At 37.5% G+C, this 23,235-nt stretch overlaps 1 protein-coding gene across 1 annotated transcript; it reads right to left on the bottom strand.

Moving 5' to 3' along the window:
- Positions 1 to 847: 847 nt before the first annotated feature.
- Positions 848 to 22,028, bottom strand: LOC311086273 (spindlin-W). Its single transcript, XM_084119070.1, has 5 exons — positions 21,914 to 22,028; positions 20,504 to 20,545; positions 13,542 to 13,789; positions 6,547 to 6,780; positions 848 to 3,696 (listed from the first exon to the last, which is right to left on the bottom strand). The coding sequence occupies exons 2-5, from the start codon at positions 20,521 to 20,523 to the stop codon at positions 3,491 to 3,493; spliced, it is 708 nt and encodes a 235-aa protein (XP_083975196.1). The 5' UTR covers positions 20,524 to 20,545; positions 21,914 to 22,028; the 3' UTR covers positions 848 to 3,490.
- Positions 22,029 to 23,235: the final 1,207 nt, after the last annotated feature.

Genomic DNA, 23,235 nt, shown 5'->3' with positions numbered 1-23,235 from the left:
GTCAGAATGCTGACGTCATTAGCAGAATGCTAGCGTGTTATGGGCAACAACAACTCAACTTGTAAGAAATCGAAAAGAAATAAGTACTCGTTCATTCAACTTTCGACCTATAACACGTTGAACTTGCAAAACCTACAATAAAATCTGAGATTTCTCAACGGCAATCGGGTGAAAGAGACACATTTAGCCGTCTAGCCCCATAGACTCCCATTCAGTCTGCACTCGCCCGCGATCACCTCCAGTGGAATTCTAATGGAACTGCAACCAAGATCGATACAATGGGGCTAATAGGAAGTGCCAAGGCTCTCCGTAGACGGGCTCTGCTACCATACAATATTTTTCCGAATTAAGGTCCCATGGTGGTCGACCGGAAGGGGAGGGACTTAGGCTCTCTATATACACTAGAGAGATTGACTCCATTACGTCATTCGCAGTGCTTCATGGGGTGGGCGGAGCTAAAGAGTTATTTTGGCACATGTTGCTTTTTTTTTACTCTCTTATTGGTGGAATTAAATTTTCTGTACAGCATCATGGGTAATGTAGTTTTTCACCAGGAATTCCACTGTTAAACAATTCTTTTAAAAATAAGCTGAAAAAATGTGGGCTGACGGCTTCAACAGAAGCAAATACCATCCATTAACAACCTTGTAGATTACAGTATTTCTGTCTTTAAAGGTTTATAAATTATCATTCGAAATCAATTTCTCTATGGAAAAAAAATTAATGTATGGAGCTTTTACTTCCAGAACCCGACTGTTGCACTCTATGGTGGGGAAAGAGTTAAACGGCGTGAGCGTCTTATAGTGAGTTACAAGTGAAAAGTCAATAAACAGCAAAACACCAACAATAATTTTCAGTGCAAAAAATATCTCTTTTATTATTTACGATAACATCAAACAAACAGACAGGATGAATAGTTTGACACTCGTCGTCAATGTCACCTACTGAAACGTAACTTTGGTAAAAAAAAAAAAAGCAGCAAAAGATTAAACAGATTAAATAGAAGAACCAGAGGAACCGGCAGAAGCTCGCGGACCACACAATAAAACACATTTACAAAGAAGCCAGAAAGAGAATTACTCGTTCACAGTTAGGAGAAAGAAAAACTGCAGAAGCCGGTTGAGGCTCGTCGGGAAACCTTGAACATTTCCAACGGCTTGAAATCATCCAAGATTTGTCTACACAGGGAAAGCATAGTACAAGTGTTTGTAAAGCACAACGGAGAATATACAGAAAATATTCCACCTGATGTCATCATGGCAAACAGACCGGAAACTCAATCCATATCCACAGATGCAAGTTCAACAAGTCATTTAGAGAAATGTGCATTTCACTGAACAATACTTTCCCCTAATCCCAAAGAGGGCTGCCCAAAAGATTTACTGGCATCAGGACAAACGAACAATTTATCTTCTCCAAAAAAAATAAATTAAACGTGCTGTGTGTTTTTGAGAATGACATACTGAATATCTAACAAGAAGAAAACTACACAATAAACAACTGATGAATCTGAGCGAAGCGCTAATGTACTGAAAAAAATTCATAAACCTTAAGTCTGTCCGAGAGATGATAATAACCACATGCAAACCACAGCAGGAAAATGAGTTAAGATCAGCAAACACACCCAATCAGAGAGCAGCGCTGAACATCCAACATTTACATATCAAATCCTCATGTTTACATTACATTTACATAACCAAATTAATTTATGTACAGGTCTTTTGAGAGAAGTGGTTGTGTGATCGAATTAAATTCATTTGCAAAAAATAAAATTAAAAAAATTAATAGTGTTAGATTTAAATCATAAAAATGATTTTTTGCCAAAAAAGATTGGCAAACTATGGCCATATTAAAAAACCAACAAATGCAATTTCAGTTTCAAGAAATTTTGTTTTGATGCTTTCAAGCAGTTTTCCCCTGTATATTTCATTTCGGTGATGCCAATCAATAAGACACTCCATGTATAATTGACTCATTTTGTAATCTTTGACTTCCTGCGAGACACATTGGAGAAATGCTTGACAGTGTAAGAATAAAGTGCAAAAACTACAAGCAAAAAAAAAAAAAAAAGGCCAAATCAGCTACATGAACTTGCTCATGTGCAGTATTTACAACAAAACGTGACGCAATGCTAAAAAATAGCCACAAAAGACATTTAAAGTTTTGCTGTTTTATCACTTTAAAAGTGCTGTGATGATAAAGCTCGTCGTGCACAAGGGGAAACGTATCACCAAGTCAAGTAAAAGAACAAAACTGTCTTTTTCCTGAAGCTTTGCTCAGATCAGCTGGGACAATAATGCAAGGTGAATTTGAGCTTCTCATCATTTAAGACCTGCCTTTAATTCACAGTGGAGGCAATGGAGAAGATGTTTAGATGTTTGTAGAGGTCTAACAGCTCTATCCAGCCCGCTGGATTGGACTCGTGTTTTACTAAACCAAACGTCAAATCAGACTGATCTTGTTTTTGCAATAACTGATTGTTAATCAATTAGAAACATATCTAACTGCATTGGTCATCTTTCTACAATCAAAAAAGGAGACTGGTTTCATTTTTGCTATGCCTGACATTCAAAATCGCAGCTGTAGTTCGTGGCTTGGTGTTAGAAACAAGTGCTATACAGTCAACAAAAAAACGAATGTGTAACGAAACACAGATGATTTCACACAGGACAAAGCGGGCAACCCTATTCGTAGAGCGTTTTACAGTGTGATGCCGCAATACAGGACCTGACGATGTCACTTTAGTCTTTTAATACTCATCTGAGGTTAAATCACTCTAGAAAACCATTTCAAAAACAGTGCTTCCTCTATGCTACATCTGTTCAAAATCAGACATAGTCCTAGTTTAATGCCTTTACTGACTGGAGTTTTGCTTTTAAAAATCCAAAAACCATCTTTTAAAGGTGGCCGAAAGCAGAAACACGTCCGTCTCGTTGCATATCTGATCTGATTCGGGGGAAAACGCAACTAAAAGAGCGACACAATGCATTACAAAATGCCAACTCAAAGGTTTCAACTGCATTTCTGGGAGCAAACGTTTGTTATGAAGCATATTAGTTCTATAAATAGATCAGTTAGACAGTTTCATTTGTAATCAAATGTCTCTCTGATGTTACAGTCTTTTTTTTTTTTACCAGAACTATTTACAATTCAAAACCAAGAAACTCCTTCGCAGTCTCGCGAGACCGAACATTCATACACAAATCTCGAAAAACGAGACTGACCTTTTTCCAGGGCTTACGGCGGATTCGAAGATATTCCATGGGATTATAAACACCAAATGATGCCCAACTCGCACGTATAAATACACTTGTTTTGATATGACATTTTTGGACAATGGCATCAACTCAAAATAACAAACCCTGTACACGTACGCTTCATACAGTCCCTCCTCGCATGGCAGACTGTACAATGAGAGGCGATGATACTTAAGCTACGAAGAGGTGAAGCGGTGGGTTTGTTTCGGGTTTCTTTGTTTTGTCTGTTTCTTTTAGGTGGTCTTGACCAGGTCGTACACGTGGATGTGGAAATCGTCATCGTATTTGATGTAGTAGACAGACGGCTTGGCGGGGACTTGATAGATGACGAGGCCTGTTCTCTTTACTCCTTTATCCGTCACATACTCCACCTGCTTACCCACAAGGCTCTCTGTTTCCTCGCCGGGCTTCCTGTCTGCGGGCAGCAAGTGTTTATTCTCTGTGGAAACAAAGAAATCGAGACAGTAAACTGAAACTTCACTTTACTGCACTTTAATGAATGATTGAATTCAACCTACCCATTTTATTAATAGAATATAATAAATGGTATACAAAAATAGTTTTTTAAGGTGTCATTGTTACAGTGTAATTATATATTTAAGTACTGAGTAATATTAATTAACTACATGTACTTACTATAGGGTTAGGGTAGGATTAAGGTTTGGTTGAGGGTTAGTTGCATGTAATCATGCATAATTTACTGTTATTACTACGGTAAGTACATTACCCAAAAATTACATAAAATAAATATGCATGTTATTAATTTAAATATTAGTATTTTAGATAATTATATACAGAACAATAATATAAAATTCAAACGTTTGTAAAAGAAGTCTTATGCTCACCATAACTGCCTTTATTTGATCAAAAATACAGTGAGAACTACAGTAATATTATAACAATTTTCATATTTGAATATGTTCAAATGTAATTTATTCCTGTGATTCAAAGCTGAATTACTCCAGTCTTCAGTGTCACATGATCCTTCAGAAATCATTCTAATATGATGATTTGCCGCTAGGGATGCTCATTTCGATTAATTTTCCTGACCGACAACCGCCACTCGTTAATCGATTATTATTATTGAATTGGCATTAAATACAAATAAAATTGACGCGTATCTGTGACCCTTAAAAAAAAATACAAACAATTTTTTTTTTTAATCAAAGGGTTTATTTTAACGTGCAAAGTGCAAACAGCAGCATACAGAACAGATCAACAACAGAACCTGGATTCAGTTTAAAGTCCGCGTGAACCGGAAGTTGCAAACGACTTTTCTCCAGTGTTGTGACGTATTTCCCAGTGAAAAGGAATATTGAACAGAGGGCAGGGTTTTACTCTAGCGCTCCTCCTCTCCATCTCTCACTCATAGCAGACTAACGGTTTGTGGTTAAGCGTTTCCCAACCCAAGTCCTCAAACCTACGTCATCAGGGAAGGTCCTCCAATGCAGAGGGGAGGGGCATTTTCAGATTTTGATTAAAGATTACGAAGCCAAAAAAAATTTTTGTGTGGATTGACTTGCATGGATGAATTGTTCACCACAAAACGATCAATTTAGGCAAACAAAGTAAATATGGTCAATTTTGATTTCATGTGGACTTTAAATTCACACACCTGCAGCATTTCTGACAGTGAGAGAAAAGCAGAATAAAATAATACAAATAAAAAACAAAATAGGCCTACACTAAATATATTTTTTAAACTTAATTAACAAATTACGATGACAAAAAGAAAACACTGAATCCGTTTGAACGAAGCTTTCAAAAACCGGCAATTTTTTTCCGTTAGACTAAGATTTTTCGTTAAATAAAAATAGCAGCCCTACCTCAACACCTTGTCTAATTTTTATTTTTTTAAAAGCAACATATCAACGTGATGTGGGGTCAGTCTGGACCGCGGCCTGTTGACAGTTAGACCCGCGGCAGAAAACACCCTCTCCGATGGGACAGATAATTTACAGGTAACTTCGTCACGCTTTCTGTTAAAATGATCCCACACAGTGCTTCTTTTCGCTCGCTTCATTTTGCTTGCCTTGCTCGGAAAAAAATGTCTGCAGGCACGTGTCACGTGTGTGGTTGCGCGTCGACGCGCTCTGTGAGTTAATACATTTAAGCTATATAGTATTTTATTTTTAAACCATGCAGCAAAAAAAAAAAAAAAAAAAAGCTTAAAAAAAAACCTTTAACTGATAGTATTAATCGGTCAAAATTTTTACTTTCGGTTAACGGTTAAACGGTCAATATGAGCATCCCTATTTGCCGCTCAAGAAACATTTCCTATAATTTTTTTCAGGATTCTTTGGTGAATAGAAAGTTCAAAAGAACAGCATTTATCATCAAGGTAGAGATAATGAGGTGGCTGATAATGTAGAAACTGACAGACCGTAGAGAAATCGAGCCAGATAGATAAAGATGAAAGATCTCTCAGGCCCTGTGTACACCTGGTGTGTGTTTTGGTCGATTGGATCACAAGTGGACGACACTAAATACAGTTGTAAACAAGGTCTAAAACATTTTGAGATTGTCCACTTTCGACCACTTAAAAGAGGTAGTGGAAAATGCATTTGATCAGATTGCTTTTGTAGTGTAAACACTCATGTGGTCGAATGTGTTTGAACAGCCACAAAATACCCTCTACTGAACTAATGCATAACATTATGTGAAGAGCTCTAGCCAGACGAGATTTAAACTGTCAGCTGAAGACCCAAGTTTAGTTTGAAGATGAAAAACATCCCAAACACAATGTTCTCTCATCATTCCTGATTTCTAACACACACTCACAGCGTTCGGCTGGTCTTACGGCTCAGAGCAGAAACTAAAGCTGATGCTCTCCGTGTGTTTTTCCGATTGTGTTCATATGTTAATTGCATGAGCTTATTTTGGCCATTAGATCAAAAGATCTGAAAAAACATACATTTACCCGCCCATAGACCCTCCCCTTGAAGAAATCAGGACAGAAGTGGTTGAAAGTGGACAAAAGAGACGGATTAAAACACAGGTGTAAAGGGAATGTGTCTCCCTCGTCTACTTGTGATCCGATAGACCAAAACGCATCTTAATACCAGCTGTAAACAGGGCCTAAACAATCTTGGTTCTGAAGCATTGCTCTGTAAGGCAGAGCAGCAATTTAAACGTGTCTGCCAATTGCATAAATTTGAATGTAACAATTTCTAGTATCATAATATAAAGTTTGAAATTCATCAAGCAAAAGGTGAGTAATATCAGATTCAAAAACCTTCAAACGGAATTAACTTCAGTAAGGTTTTATTAAAAACATCCGCTTATTTACCCGCTTCAGGTAAAATCCGGAGGTCTCCGTCTTTGTAGTCGTCCCAGAGCTGGTACATGTAGAGCACAGGGTCTTTCTCGTATGTGATGTAGTACCAGTTGGTCATGATGGGCGCTCGGGACAGGACCATCCCCCTCCACTCGTTCTTCTCACCGTCCTCCTTCTCAAACAGATGCTCCACAGCTTTTCCCACCAGCTCCTCTGCGTCATGAGGAACCTTGATCTTGTTGTTCACTACGAAGGGTTAGGAAACACAGCAAAACGACAAAAAGAGGTTGTGTGTTACAGTGATTTTACCCTGGTTAAGAGCTCTGAAATCTGACTGGGATTGAATGAACCATGTTCAATCACACTGAAATACGCAACGCATTTAATTGGTTGAATTAATGCAACTATAAAGCTTTCCTGTAGCTCAAACAGTAGAGCATTGGCGCTTGCAACGCCAAGGTCATGGGTTCGATTCCCAGGGAAAGCAAGAACTGATAAGAATGTAAATGTGTACCTTGAAATGCAATGTAAGTCGCTTTGGATAAAAGCATTTGCCAAATGTATGAATGTAAAATGTATAAACAGCAATATGATCAAAGTTACTGTACCTACACAGTTCAAATGTCTGGGGTCGATAAAATATTTGTATTGATTTCTCAAGAAAACGTTTTACATGGTATAAAAAGGAGGGAAATAAAGTGAAATGTATTCCTGTGATGGCAAAGCTAAATTTTCAGCAGCAGAAGAACAGCATTTATTTATTAAGTGAAATAGAAATCTTTTATAACATATAAATGTCTTTACTACTAAAAGTATTAAATTCTTAATAAAAAAATAATAATAATTGCATTCATTGTAACTATCTAACAACTATTCTTTCACTATGCAAAATAGTTAATTAGACTAAGATATAGTAAGCATTGACGTTTTATATAAACTAAAGCTGTGCAAAATAAACAGGCTTAAATTCTTGTTACAATATTTCATATTCATGTTTTCTAGATGAAACCCTCATTTACTTTGCAACATATCGTGCTGTTTTCATATATTCTCAATTGTGACATTGTAAATCTATGCATACAATACAGTGCCATTTGAGTATCACCATGATGCGATTATAGTTTTTATTAATAAAAACTGAATGAACTCAATGAAAACTCTTTTAGTTTCAGTAAAGTAAAATAACCCTGATACGATAATCAGTCTCCATCATTATTTCAACCGCAAACATCATCAAAAACAAATGTCTTCCAATTCAGTGTTTTTTATTTTGTGTTTAGTAGTCAGTTCATTTATTTTCCCTTCTGTCTATTTTAACTTTATTATGATTACTGGGGAACAGATGTGCACATCATTGCATACAGAAAAAACCCGCAGGGGCTGCACGATATATCCTTTTATAATCGATATTTGCAATAAAGATAGTCACATTGCAGGATGTGCGAAGTCAAGTATCGGAATCGTAGTTGAACCGTATGGACCAGGCACCGCGGTTCGAAACGCACGTGATTCTTGGATTAATTGCAGTTTAACCATCATAGAGCAAAGGTTTTCTGTTTGCTCGTGTTTTAGGTCCTGCCAGTTTAAACATTCTAGTAATTTTATACCATCTGAGCGAAAGAACGATGGAGAGCCACCATCGTGATGCCACCCTGTCAGACCAGCCCAGTCTCACGGCAGTTCGTGAAAGGTCACGTAATTTAATCTATTGATTCGTGTACACTAGTGGTTGGGAACCAGTGGCTCGCAAGCCACACCTGGCTCTTTGGCAAAAATCATGTGACTCGCAAGGTCTCTCACCCTTTACCAACTAATGATCGATAAAAAAATGAAGACACATCAACAGAGATCGGCTCTCTGCAGAAAAAGCAGCCAATTACAATTCCCTTGTTGTAGCCTACAGCCTACCTTAAGTTAATGAAAAGTTTATGATAATAATAATAATATTCAAGTTGTACCGACAAAATGCGTGTTCAGTGCTGTTCGCGAGTGACACGAGTCACCACAGCAATCAACTAACCACTTACATTTCTGTGGTAACCTACAGCTCCTGCACTGGGAGTCAAGCTGGCGAAAACCATTTTAGAACAGCAGCGAAAATGTAAAAGCAGGGTTGCCAACTCTCACGCATCTGGCGTGACACTCACGCTTTCAGCATCAATCTCACGCACACGCACACGCAAGAAATGTCATGCCAAAATCCATTTTTCTCCCCTCTCAATCCGTTAATTTTCTGTTGATGACTATACTAGACCACAGCGTATTAATGACAGGAGAGGAGTTTAAGGCCCACAGCTGTAACATCTGCCTACAACGTTCTCACTGCAGTATTCTCTGATCGGTGATTCGCTGAAACCTGATACGTCAGTTGCGTGTGAAAAGTTCAGAGAGAGTTCAGACTGAGCATAGGTTCGGAGTCGGAGCCACTGATGCGCGTTTGAAAGTTTGGATGACAAGGTAAGCAGATAATAAAATGGTGTGCCTTTCACTACAGACGTAGCCTTGCCTAATCAGTCTGTGTGCTGAGAGTACAGACTTCAACTATAGTTGCGAACGTTGTCTGACGTGCGTTATGTGGGCTAGCTAATTGCTCAATAAAATAGGCTCATGATACAAATTACGTTTTGGCAAACCGGGCAAGTGGCATTTTAAAATTCCCCAAATGATCAAAGGTTGCCCAGATTGTGTTGAGCCTGCCACACTCAAATGCGGATGCTGAGCGAACCTTTTCAGTTATTGGCCTAAACAAGACTGACACCAGGAACAGACTGTCACTTGATGGCACCCATAGACAGTATATAAACTGGACACAGCGACCCCATAGATTTCAACGGAGAAAAGTGAAGTCAATTAGAAGCTCTCACTTCCTGATGGCTGAGCGTACTGCGCAGACTCAAACTGAGCTTGACGACGTAGATGTGACGTGAGCAACCTGTGTGTCTTCTAGTAGCTGTGCCAAGAGAAATCTGAATCATTCCCTTCCGAAACTTACAGAGACGGAGAGTGTGAGTAGGAGCTGTCCATGAGCTAGGAGCAGGAGCAACTTTTGCTAAGTATTCTGATTAATTACTTTGTCATTTTGCCTCCACGTCCCCCCGATTGCCCGCGAGCTTCTCCTCCTGTCCATACGGTAATCTCTCTACTGTGCGACAGAGAGTCGCGTGGTTATGACGCAATCGTTAGCCTATTCTTACAAAAACTGCTTCTACGGGGCCATAACGTAAGATACAAGGTAATGGAGCCTTTTATACATTGTCGTGTTTCTTTAGAAATAAATAATGGACAAATGGAGTCTTTAAACGCCTCAGATGTAAAGTTATTCGCTGTCAAAGTGACGCCAAAATGAATGGGAGTCAATGGAACGCTAACAGCAGGAGATGGTCTGCTAATCAATGGCGGCGCCCGGGGAAGCTTCAATGTTTTCCGAAACACTGCCCCCCTGGATGGCACCCTGTGAGTGATGGGACGTTCGGATCATTTTACTGACTCGCTTGTTCGATCTCGTTCATTAAAATGAACGAATCTTTTTTCAAGTCATTTCGTTCATTTAAGGGCTTTAAATGTTATACTTTTAACAGCCAAATTCCCCGAACACATCCACCTACACAGTCTTTATCATATTCTGAATTAAGAAATCATTATAATGCAGTCAAAAATAATTTACAGGGAACATAAATAATTACTTTACCTTCCGAGTCTTTCGTTCATTTGTCACGTGACAGATCATGAACGGATTGAACCCTGCTTCAGATACGAGCCTCCTGCAGAGGTGGTGAAGCAGGCCAACTCTGCCACTGTGGCATAGGCTACAACAGGCCTAATGTGTGAAACTTGTGTTGTGGTTTTCTGGGGAGGCGGAGTAACTATTATGTGTCCCTTTTGTTTTGAGATTTTTTATTGTTTTGATGTTGTTGTTTTACATGTTTGTTATTTAATCACCTCTATCTTTATTTTTTTTATAGTGCAATCAATAAATTAATTGTACATTTTGAAAAAACTTTTAAATTCTATTAGTTTTTTTTTTCTTTTTTTTCATAAATCAGGGTTTATACTAAGTAAACAAGGACTGACATTTTTAAAATTAGGGTTAGGGTTACGCGTGCGCACTGATGTCTCACTCCAGCCAAAGTCCCAAAGCTGGCAACCCTGTAAAAGTAGGCTATATAAACTTTAATATATCCTTTTATTGAAACGGGTGCTTTGCTGTGCAAAGAGACATTTCGAAACATTTCACCCGCTGGCCGCTTTGACTTTTGCCGCAGAGACCCTTTGTGTCCTATAAATGTGTCGTATTTTTGATAATCCGCGCCGATTTCAGTTGACGATTCTGTTTAAATTTATTAATAACAAAACATGAATGAATGAGAAAGAATTGAAAATAAATATTAAAAGCGCGATAAGTCGCGAAAGAGAACTGAATTCTACTGACAGGATGCTATGCGCGCACTCCGAGCGCAACACGGACAAGCATAGTAGCCATCAGTGGTGGAGGAAGTAGGCTACTGAATCTCAGTACTTAAGTAAAAGTACAAATAACCAGAGACATATTTACTTTAGTAAAAGTAAAAGTACCACAATGAAAACCTTACTTAAGTAAAAAGTACCTGATTTTAAATGTACTTTAAGTATTAAAAGCAAAAGTACTTGCATAACAATTTATTCTCTTAATGTCTATATTCTAATAATTAGGGCTGTAACAATAGGCCTATGCAATCTGAAACCGAAATCGGTACACAACACTCGGATCCACGAACCTGTGTCAAGGTGAGTGTGAGAAGGCAGAATCGCGACACACCCCTTATTTGAAGATAACATTATACAGTACGTAGATCTATACCACAAAACTAGCTGAGGATAAGTTCTTTCAAATTGGGCAATCCCAGCGTTATGGACGTGACAATTGCAGTAAAAACTTGAAATGTAAATTCTCAGAAAATGCATTTAATACCAATTTAAACTGTTTATATATCCATACTCCCTACTCCCTTAATAAAGAAGTCCAGACATTAGAAAAATATTAGTCTACAGACACATGCGTAATATAAATCCGTAACGGACGTGACACAAAAAAAAAAATTTAACTTTTAGGTGGCAAAATATTTTTTAGTAATTCTGTGAATTTCACTGCGCAAACCAAAAGTAATATAGGCTACCCACCGGATGAAGAAGGGTTGGCTCTCTCCACAGAACATAAAATATTCATTTTATTTTTTGTGTTCACATTTCTGAGGAAAAAACAATGTTACGGACGTGTCAGTTCTCCCGTGAGCACGTGAGCGCTCTGAAAGCGGCACTAAAATACTGCTTTAAAACGTTCACAGAGACCTCAAACAGAAAGCCCTTCTTTAAAAAATTTCGTTTTGTATTAATTGTATCTTAATTTTAATCAGTGTTTCATCAACCAATTGCCTGGCTGAATTTAATAAATAAGTAAATAGCAGCAGACAATAGATAATCAGGACACGGAGGCGCGGGCGCGTGTACTGGTGAAACGAATGAATCGAAACTTGAACCGAAACCGCTACTTGCCTCACAGACCTCAGACGTATATAGCCTACTGTAGGCTATATATAGAAAGCTTGAAATGTGTACTTTTAAACAGAACAATTCAAAACGAAAGAAAACAGACTGTTCTCTGCATGTAATTCGTATGAAATGTGCATTTCTCTCTGGCGCGTTCACTGCAAAGATCGCGCGTCAGCATAGTCATCTTCATCTTTGCTGCCGACACTGACACAGCAGGAAACACTTGTTTATTAATAAACAATTAAAATGTCTCCTTGTTATATTTTACATATTCATAATCATTACTTTTGCCGGTTCTTTGTGACAGCTTTTAGGTGCTTTATTGGCAGCGCCGGTTACATGTTATGAATGCGTCAGCAGCGAAAACATGGAGATTTTTTTCAATACCTGTTTTGGCAAGGGGAAAACTGATCAGAAAATGTAACGAAAATGTAACGAAACGTTGTAGAAATGTAGTGGAGTAGAAAGTATAATAATTGCTTCAAAAAGTAACGAAGTAAAAGTCAAAAGTATGCACTATTGATTCTACTTAAGTAAAGTGCAGATACGTGAAAAATGTACTTAAGTAAAGTAACGAAGTATTTTTACTTCGTTACATTCCACCACTGGTAGCCATTGTCTTCGGTTGCGCGCCTAAACGGCCAAATAAACACAGAAATAAATAGAACTGCCAAGTCGAGTATTCCCGTAAACAGAGTAGATGTAAGTACTGTGTGCATTCACTCTCTCTCTCTCTCTCTCACATGCAGAAGAAGAGGATTTATGCTCATCAGTTGGTAACTCAACCTCACAGTTAAAGCCCTGCACAATTAATTCTATATTGCAACTTATTTATTGTTTGCTGAATATATGTTTGTTTTTAGTTGTCTATGGATGGACCTAATAATTACTACTGTTGAAATTGTATTGAAAAAAAAAGCATGTTTTTAATAATAATATTATAAATTAACCCCACCCCACGATATCATCGTCCATTGCGATGTTTTACTGTAAACATTGTCAACTGCCAATTTAGGGGACATCGCCCAACCCTAGTAAAGAATATGCAGTGTTATTTTACATTTGATTATTCCATTTCTGTGCCTGAATACTGTAAGACTTAACTGAAAAACATAAAGCACTGTTTATTTCATTTGCATCTTTGTTATACTGTGTCTATGCATCTATGTTTTAATGTGTTTATTATTTTCTATGCAGATTCACTCCCCAACAAAATTATAGAATGACTAATTATTTCCAAACAGAGCTATTCAAGTCATCTGTTGAAATTGTTTTCATTTCGCAGAATTTTTTTTTGTGTGTGTATATCATGATAAATAAATCCTTATCTGGATATACAGTTTCTCATACCGTGACAGTTTGGTCATGCATACTCTCACAGAATGCTTTAGTTGCCGTTCATGCACTATAAATATTGCTCATCCTTGCACATGTGCTACTTCCTGTTTCCTGTTTGCAGCAAAACAGATCCACCTACTCACCCACTTTCTCAGTGAGAACTTGCAGGTTGGAGACTCTCTCATCTTTAAAGAGCTCGATGCCATAGACGCAGTCGAAGCCGTCGTACTTGACCATGAACAGGGAGGAGTTGACGCTGAGGCGGTCCAGCACGGTGCCCTTCCACTTGGTCAGCGCGCCCTTCTCCCTCCAGCTGTGTTGGATGCGTCGGCCCAGCAGGTTGTTGGGATCTGGAGTGAGACTGTCGCTCAGCTCGCCACTGCTGCGCTTCCTGACGAGAGGAGAAAAACAGGAGCGTAATAATAATGGGCTAAATTGGAGCGTTTTACCGCTCAAACACTGATTGATCGATTTTATATTGCACAGCATTCTCTCTTAGATGATATCAAATGCATATGGCTCACGTGACAGATACACACTGTACGTTAATCTAAAGTGGTATTAATATGAGTATCAGCAGTCTAAAAATTAGGCATGATATAAAACTGTTGGTAACACTACAATAAGGTTTCATTAGTTAAAGTGAAATAAGAATGAACAGCATTTATTAATCTAAATGAATGTGAAATTCAACGTTTACTGATACGTTATTAAAATCATAAGTTGTATTTGTTAACATTAGTTCATGCACTGTGAACTAACATGAACAAAGAATGAACGACTTTCAGTCAAAGATTAATAAATACTGTAACAAATGTATTACTTGTTGTTATTTCATGTTAGTTACTGCATTAACTAATGAAACCTTATATGTAAAGTGTTTCCAAAATTTGATAAAGAATGAAATACAATTTTTGCATGATTTAGTGTACACTACACTCATTTTATATTTTGAAAGAAATTATTATTCATCAAGGATGCATTAGATTGATCAAAAGTGCCAGTAAAGACACTTATGATATAACGCAGCCTTGAGAAGAGCAGAAGAGACTTCTTTCAAAAACATTTAAAAAATCTTACCGAATCCAAACAGTAGTGTACAAAAAACATTTTTTCGTCTTCATAATCTTTCATCAATATGTAATAACTTGCTAAGCCCTTAATTTTTCAACCACCTTGATCTATTCTGACCCGTAACAGCCACTTTTCACAATCCAACCAATTCCAAAACAACTCCTGGCCTGTATTTTTCTTTAATATCCTATTTCACTTAGAAACGCATCAGATTACCAAAATAAAATGGGTTCACATGGACTCTACAGACGCCTAATAGAAATTAGTAGTAAAAAGTTGACTGTGACTGAACACACAGAAAGGACTAAAGGCGACTGCCAACTAACATGTGTGTTCCGCGGTGTGTGTTAGTAAATATCAGCATTTATATACATCATTCAAAAAGAGAAACAAAAACTGGGACTGCAGATGAACAAACCGTAAACAAAGCAGCGCTGTTGAATATCAATCACGCTGATCACTTTCTTCCTTACAGTCAGCTCATGTTATTATGAAAATATTTGTGCATTGGAATTAGGGCTGCACAATATATATCGAAATTATCTAAATATCGCAAATGTATACATCGCGATACATGCATATCGCAACGGCTTGCAATTACTGGGGTCATGAATAAAAGACAGAGAGAAAATCACTCACTGCTCTTGGCTGAATAACTTTTGTAGCTTTAATAATAATAATCAGTATATATTTAATTCATACATTTGATTATCCAGTTTCTGTTGTTAAATAAACCTAATGTAGGATAACCTGAAACCCTAAACCCCGTGGTTTACACTGATGTTAAAATAACACTTCTTTTATTAACTATTAACTTCTTATGCTACAGTAAAACACTGCAGCAAAAAGAATGTGAAACATGTAGTAGGTTATATAATTTTAAATATATTTTAAAGATAATTTAAGTTTATTTTACACATTTAAGCATTATCGTATCGCATATCGAATATCGCATTATTTAATGAGTCAATATTGAATATTGTGCAGCCCTAATTAGTATGCTCAAGTAAGATTATGTAAAATTAGAACAGACTTCTGTCTGTGCCGTCTTGACTTCTAGGCTTTCCATCACTTTCACTGACTCGTTCGCTAAGGTTAAGCTCACACTACAGGACTGTAAGACTACATGAATCACTGTGGCGCTCACACTACACAACAAGGCTTCTTGTCATCTGTCGTCGTCTTGTCGTAGCAGCTCGCATATATGACAACACAACGCTGACGAAGTGCACAAACTACAAGACATTTGGTCAAGAGACACTCATGCAAGTGATTATGAGCTTTTTCCATTTACACCACTTTGATTGGCTGGATTAGTTCCACCTTGTCATTGCATTTCACACTATAAGATTATGTGGCGATATATCATCAAAAAGGTTTGAAAATATCGCAGGGTCTGTGACTGCTCAGATCACGTCGCTGACCTGCTCATATGCGTTCAAGTCATCTCGTTAAGATCGTATTTACGAGTTGAGCGCACATGAACGCCACCACAATATCGTAAATACGAGTGGGAAACTCGGGATTTCCTTTAAAGGGTAACTCTCGCCAAAATTTAACCTAGGCTCTTTTTCTTAATCTAACTTTCATGTAAAAGCATAATTAGAATGGAAACAGCACTTTTAAGATTGACCGTATTTTCGTTTTAGGTCAAAATGCCTTTTGAAAGGTAGTGAGAAAGTAGTCGATCTCCGAATGCAACGTCACATGAGGAGAGTAAAGATGGAAAGCTCCTAAAGCTTGTTTCCATATAAATTCACGGATAATTTTTTATATAAGTCATCATGCTTTTCATTGAAATTACAAGTTCATGACATTTCCTCATATGGAGTCAGTTCATTACGTTGCATTCGGAGATCGACTACTTTTGACTGACAAAATTCCAGCCACCGGAAACACTAACTGATAAAGTGAGTCAAACAAAACCTTTCTTTTTAGTAAACTCTCTGTACACAAACAATGTTCTCAATGCTGGAGTTCATGTGTAGAGCCCCTGGTGATACTTCCAGCACAGTTTCATGTTGTGTCGAGCCGCATTAGTGTTTTAAAAATAGTGATTTTGATGCTATCATAGAAGTGCCCCAAGCACTCCCATTCAAAAGGCAATTTGACCTAAAACGAAAATACGGTCAAACTTAAAAGTGGCGTTTCCATTATAATTATGCTTTTACACAAAAGTTTGACTCGGGTAGATTAACAAAAAGAGCCTAGGTTCAATTTTGGCGAGAGTAGGCCTGTCGCGATAATTAAATAACCGTCTGATCGCGATTATTTGATCTAACCGCGATTGTTTCAGACAACCGCGATTATTGCGCTCTTTTATAGGCCTACGGCACAAGGGGGAGTCATGGACCAAAATAAATAGACAAGCACTAATTACGTTTTCCAGCAATATATTCAAAGTCATCTGAAGCCATTCCATAGCTTAATGTGAGGGACAGTAGTATATTTACATTGTTAAATTAAAGTTCACAAACTCGTCTGCAGCTGTCAATCATTCCATTCAGCATTCAAACAGCGCGCGTCGTCCGGTTACGACAGGATACACGGTAAAACTTTCTCCAATGTGACATTGACGTTATAATGCTTGATCTGTAGATAAAGGGCTGTGGAGTTTTTTGCTGTTTCTAAATGACTCGCTCGCTACCGTGTGCCTACACAGCACAAGGACTATGAATTGGCATCAGACGCACAATAACTGGAGTTTAAAACTGTGAAGAAACAAATGATCAATAAACTGTTGGACTGATATACACCCTCGACATTTCTTCGCTTTGTGCCGTGAACTTTTAAATGCGCACTTGTGCAGCGCTGCGCACTGTGACTCCATGTTGCATTAAGCACATCATTCTGCACCCGCGATGCGCATACGCGCTTTGTTCCGCTGTTTTGAAGCGTATCATATTATCGTGGTTTGTGCACATTTGTTTTTATTAACATGTTTAGATTTTATTAAATTACTGTGCAGATGTTTTCAAAAATTACTTTTTGCTGCTGATTTATACACTCACTAAGTTTAATAAACAAATTGTCATAGCTATTGAATATATTTATTTAATATTTAAAGGTGTTAACTGTAATCTTACACTGCACAATGATAACTTACAAAGGATTAAATTCATCACAATTATTTAATGAATGAAGCACAAAGCCCTAAAACAGACAATTAATCGGCATAATCGCCAAAGCCCTAACACAGACAATTAATCGTCAAAGCCCTAAAACTGACAATTAATCGGCATAACCGCAATTATTTTTTAGACAATTAATCGTCAGCCAAATTTCATAATCGTGACAGGCCTAGGCGAGAGTTACCCTTTAAGCCCGATCTTTACGAGTTGTGGGCGCGTCACTGAGAAACATGGCGGAATAACACAATACTTAAAGGTATTTAGCAGTGATATTGCTAGACTTTCCTATTTACAGTGCAGTAAGCTAATTGCCTGCACAGAATATGATTATATGGCATTAGAATATGGAATATGGCATTATTATACAATGTTATATGTAACGATAAAGTTTGCACGTGGCTTCATAAATTAATTAAAAAGCACACTTGAAGCACATTTCCTGTTCTTCATTTTCTAGAACTAGAGTTTAAGAAACTTGCTCTATTTTTGTGTAATTAATTAATTAAGAGAAAGTACACCGCCATCTTACTCCGACGAAAGTGCCAGATGCCGTCATAAACACGACTTCCCACCTCGTAAGTACGAACTTCCCAGGAGGACTTGAACGCACCAATACTCAACGAGCATCAGTGACCTCAACGTGCGCCGTTTTGGACGTTTTTTGTCACAGACTTTGGAAATCCATCCGTGATAGCAACATCCAGTTAAAAGTCATGTAGTGTGAGCTTGCCTTAAAGGTGCCATAGAATGTGAAATTGAATTTATCTTGGCATAGTTAAATAACAAGAGTTCAGTACATGGACATGACATACAGTGAGTCTCAAACACCATAGTTTTCTCTTTCTTATTTAAATCTCGTTTTTGAAAAACACCCCTGAAAAACGGGCGAATCTCCACATAACACCAACTGTGACGAAACCGATGGGATCATTAATATGTACGCCTCTAAAAATTTGCATATGCCAGCCCATGCTCAGTGCCAGGCGAAACTGCACAGCCGAATCATCGGAAGTTCTGCAGGTGAAGAAACAAGCAGGAGGAGGATCATAGGGAAAATGGCAGATCTATCTATAATCTATCCATCTATAATCGGATACCGCTACAGTTTAATTCGAAGTTGTTTAGTTGCTCTGCCCATTTCACCACGGACTGTTACAACAATATCAAGCAGCCAGGCTTCTCTCGGCGTCTCAAACGGACGAAGGGGGCAATTTCAACTAACGTTATATTCCCGCAAGCGGCAAGTAGGGATTTTATTAACGATAATTTACATTGTGTTATCTAGATCCAGCGCGATATTGTTTTTTCCTCGAGAGACATCATGGCTTGCAAACGAGCGAACGAAGCATGGCAGTTGCTCAGTGTTTGGTTGTACAAATGAACACAAAAATATTTTTTTGCTCCTTCATCCGAGCCTCTGGAGAACCAGTGGGTTATGTGAATTTCTGATGTGTAATTGTTCAAATTCAGACAGATAATCTTTCTTTCAAAGTCGTTCAACACTGTTTATGCATCAGTATATCGCGTTGCAGTGATAAGATCTTCATTCACGCGATCAACAGGCTGTCATCTGCTCAGTGCTCATCACTGAAACCTTTTATGTGATGGGAATAGATCTAAATACTTTAAAAAAAAGCTTCTCATGATTCGTTAATCCCGATAGCTGTAATAGTAAAAACATATAAAAGCTGTAATAGTAAAAGTTTTCCAGATAGCTCTACATGTAATGCCAGATATTTCATATGCAAGCATGTCAGCCAATCACAGCAGTGGGCAACAACACTGAAGTCTCACAGCAGACACGCCCCTTCAAACAGAGTGTTCAAATCAATGGATGAAATCAGGCTAGGAAATATGCCTTTTATTTCTAAATTATAACAAATTTTGATCTAAAAAACATACTAACATTATAAGGGCACCCCAGGAAACATTATAAAATAATAAAATAATCCATTCTATGGCACCTTTAAGCTGAACAGCCAATTAGAGTTCTCTCTCTCTCTTAACGATGAAGCCAATGCCAACGGATGCCTATTTAACATGCTCAAAAGCCCTGATGGGGTCCAACTAAAGCCAGCGCAAAATCTGGGCCGACCCAATGGTCAGTAAAACTAGCAACCACTAACAACTGACTATAGTTCAGCCGAGTGCATGAGTTCAGTCAGAGCTCAGTTTAATAATTCACTTCTACTGGAGAATGGCTGTCACTCAACAATTCTAGCATTGAAAACACATTCCTGGAAATATCACAGTATAATCCGGCCTGACACCAAAATATCCTGTTGATAATCTGAGCGATGATGTGCACAACCATTACTAGTCAATTCTGGACTATATATTAGAAATCGACCGATGTAGGCTGAGGAGAGCAACGTTTTATATAACAGTTTAATTACAGCAAATGAGATGTATACTTGAACACTTATTAGTCAATGCACTAATTAGTCCACTTATTAGTCAATTGAAGACTTATTAGTCTATAACTGACACTTCTGTTAATCTGTGAACCAGCCAACTGGTTATTGGTGATAATGTCAAAATGACCAAATATTGTGCCGATTCGTCGGTCTGGTTTGAGTGTCCCTAGAAACATCCCTAACTCAACACAATCAAATATATGTGACTGATCTGCTAATGAATCAGAACTGATTCAACCAATTCACTGAAAAGAAATCAACTCAAGAGAACGATTCACCAACATATTGCACATCACTATGGCAGTGATGGTAAACCATGGCACTTCCATATTTATCATGCTAAAATTAATTTACTATGGTATTTACAAGTTACATTAATTTTGGTATCCCTTCAATATCATCACATACCAAAGTATCATGGTATCATCATTCTGATGCCATCATTGTTCAATGTTAAAGTGTGTTTATATTGTCTTTACTCACCTGCCCCTTTTCTTGGACATGTTTCCAAAACCTCAAGCACGTCTAGAAGAGAAAAATGACAGACTTATAAGTAAACCAATAGGTTTGCTTGTCCTCTGGCAAGACACTTCAAGTAAAACCAGCATTTCTTCATCATCAATTTTCAGTTTTGGGCTATTTTGCTTTCAGACTACTGGACTTTTTTACACTTATTTGCATTTAAAGATTTCAATTACAATAGATATCTTTAAAGGCCGTTTCTCAAAAAAATAGTTTTCAGAAATTGCAGCACTTGCATAGACCAAACATTTAGTCTTATTCCTACCTAAATTCTGATTTTTTTTTTTTTTTTTTGTAAAACATTTGCCTGATTTATTTTATTTCTAAAGACATGGAGTACATTTTTATTGGAATGATAAAAAGAGATATCCAAAATCGCTTCTGTAAAACTATATCAACAAAATGAAAGGTTTAGATTTCTGTTCTGGAGATGTATGTTAATAATCAGATAATACCTCATTTGCATATTTAAACATAACTTTTCAGAAATAATGTGATACAAAGCAATTGTCTTACTGGACTGTGATTAATCAAACAGGGAAGTGTGGTGATAGCTGTAAATTGAAATGTTTTCTCTATACCCAAGGGTTTTTTTTATTTTTCCTGGCTTTATTGGAATATCATTAGATTGCTTTTAGGGCTAAGAGCAATAATACATATGGCACAACTGCAGATATTACTTTCATTTCTGCATTTAGAAACTGATGGGAGTGTCAACATATGGAGGTTGTCGACCACATGGTTTTGACAGCTCCATTCAGTCCTTAAGCTAAATCTGCAACATTGTTCATGTTACAATGCTTCAAGTTAATCAGGTGTGACCTGTGCATGTTACATATGTAACGCCACGTTATCTTTTGTTATTTTATAGCATTGCCATATTAATCTGGCCTCTGATTGGACAATGACTCAACAGCGCCCGTGTTGCATAATTACATCGAATCTGCGGCATGTATTCAGGTGTTAATGGTTTTAATATCGCGTTAAAGTTGATGTGAAACCCACGTAGAACATGAGACGTCCACAATATTGCGGCATAGGCTAAAAGAGGCCGGTTTATTTTTCATGCCTTAATGGTGCAAGCTGTGCTGTTTCAACATATATCGGCCAAAATGTAACATATACATCGTAACAAACATGTCAGACATCAGTAATGCAAGTAAACGAGTGTTTAGGGTCTATACAAAGCCACAAAATCGGGTCGTTTCGCTGCTTCACATGGAAAACACCAACGCAGCTATAAAACGCTGGCGTTTCTGTCCTTTGCGCAACCGGTAAACTCCGCTTTACCTTCGTGTTTTGTCTTCATACATACTCTTATTTCTACGTGCTCATATGTCTCCGTATAAATCGTAAGAAAAGTACGATTACCTGGCCTCTATTTTCATGTCTATGATGGACTTCCCTCTGCAGATCCTCATGTATAATGTTCGTCCAGACGCGAGGCAACAACCTGGCACGGCCGGTTAAAACTACAATTCCCAGAATGCATTGTCAGGGAGAGTCGAGCAATTAGCGGGAAGGGCATTCTGGGAAATGTAGTTGAGGGTGTGAAAGGGGCGGACACACATTCTTCCTGTGTCCGACTGCAACTGTGTGAATGAGAAAATAAAATCCAGCTAAACAAAGAGTTATTAACGAAGCACCTGGATACAAATCATGAGAGACAATAACATCTCTCTGGATGTTATTTTTAATCTTATGAGTGGGAAAATGTTTACTACTTTTATAAGCACTCACGGAACTACAATTCCCAAGATGCACCAAGACTTTTCTTTGTCATTCCGTCGGTCAGCTTTAGAGGAACAGGCCTTTGCTTTATTCAGAGCGTTTCTTTTTGTGTTTCAAAATGTGTGCATATGTTGAAATAAACATTAGGATGCTTAAATATTTATTTTTAAATAAAATATATAGGCCTACACCATGTTTAAAAAATGTTTGAATTACACAGCATTTCATCAGCCTCTGCATTTCATATAATTCTATCTATATGATCCAACTTTCATATAAGCCTGTCTAATCCTTTAAAATTGGTCGCACGAAGTCATTAAAAAAATAATTATCTAACAGATACAAAATGTATAATACCCAAAATGTTATGTAAAAATATGTTTTAGTTGTACTGCTGACATTGGTCAAACAGTCACAGCTCAATGGATTTATGATTTTTTTTTTAACTGTTTAAATTTGTATTTAGGTAAACCTGTTTAAAATAAGAAGTTAAAAATACTATGCAAGGTATAGTTTGAGGCTAAACCATTTTTTATTTGTGTGTGTGGTTTGTCATACTAATGGTTTTAGTATGATTCTACTCATTAAGCAAAAAATATGCACAATGCAGCTTTGCATATTTCAATTTGCATACTGAAACCGAAAGTCACACATGTATTGAAATGACATTTCTTGGACCCGCACCATTGGTCATTGTCCAGCAATACTCTGGATCAGGGGCCACTGCAGTATTGAATATTCTCCACAAGAGGACACTAGTGCTCCATCCTCAGATCAACAGGACAGAACCAACACATATAAACTTACCAAAAGCAGTAAAGATGTCGTCATTCACTGTTCAGATAAGTTTTTGTTTTTATTTTATTAGAACACTCCCAAAAGGTTTAATGTGACTGAATGCGACTCAACACCAGTGATTAAAACAGATGTTTTTTGTTATAGATCATGGAAAAAAAAGAAAA

This window comes from Abramis brama (genome assembly GCF_963993115.1).
Source record: "Abramis brama genome assembly, chromosome: 7".
NCBI classification, from domain to species: domain Eukaryota; kingdom Metazoa; phylum Chordata; class Actinopteri; order Cypriniformes; family Leuciscidae; genus Abramis; species Abramis brama.
Note: the sequence above shows the minus strand (reverse complement) of the source record. Positions and strands in the feature narration are given on the sequence as shown.

Bases quoted from the DNA above. Each gene is read 5' to 3' on its own strand.
- LOC311086273 (XM_084119070.1), bottom strand. From the start codon at position 20,523: ATGTCCAAGAAAAGGGGCAG. The intron at 13,790-20,503 runs GTGAGTAAAGAC...TCCTCTCGTCAG, and splicing joins ATGTCCAAGAAAAGGGGCAG to GAAGCGCAGCAGTGGCGAGC. The intron at 6,781-13,541 runs GTGAGTAGGTGG...AACCCTTCGTAG, and splicing joins AGTTCTCACTGAGAAAGTGG to TGAACAACAAGATCAAGGTT.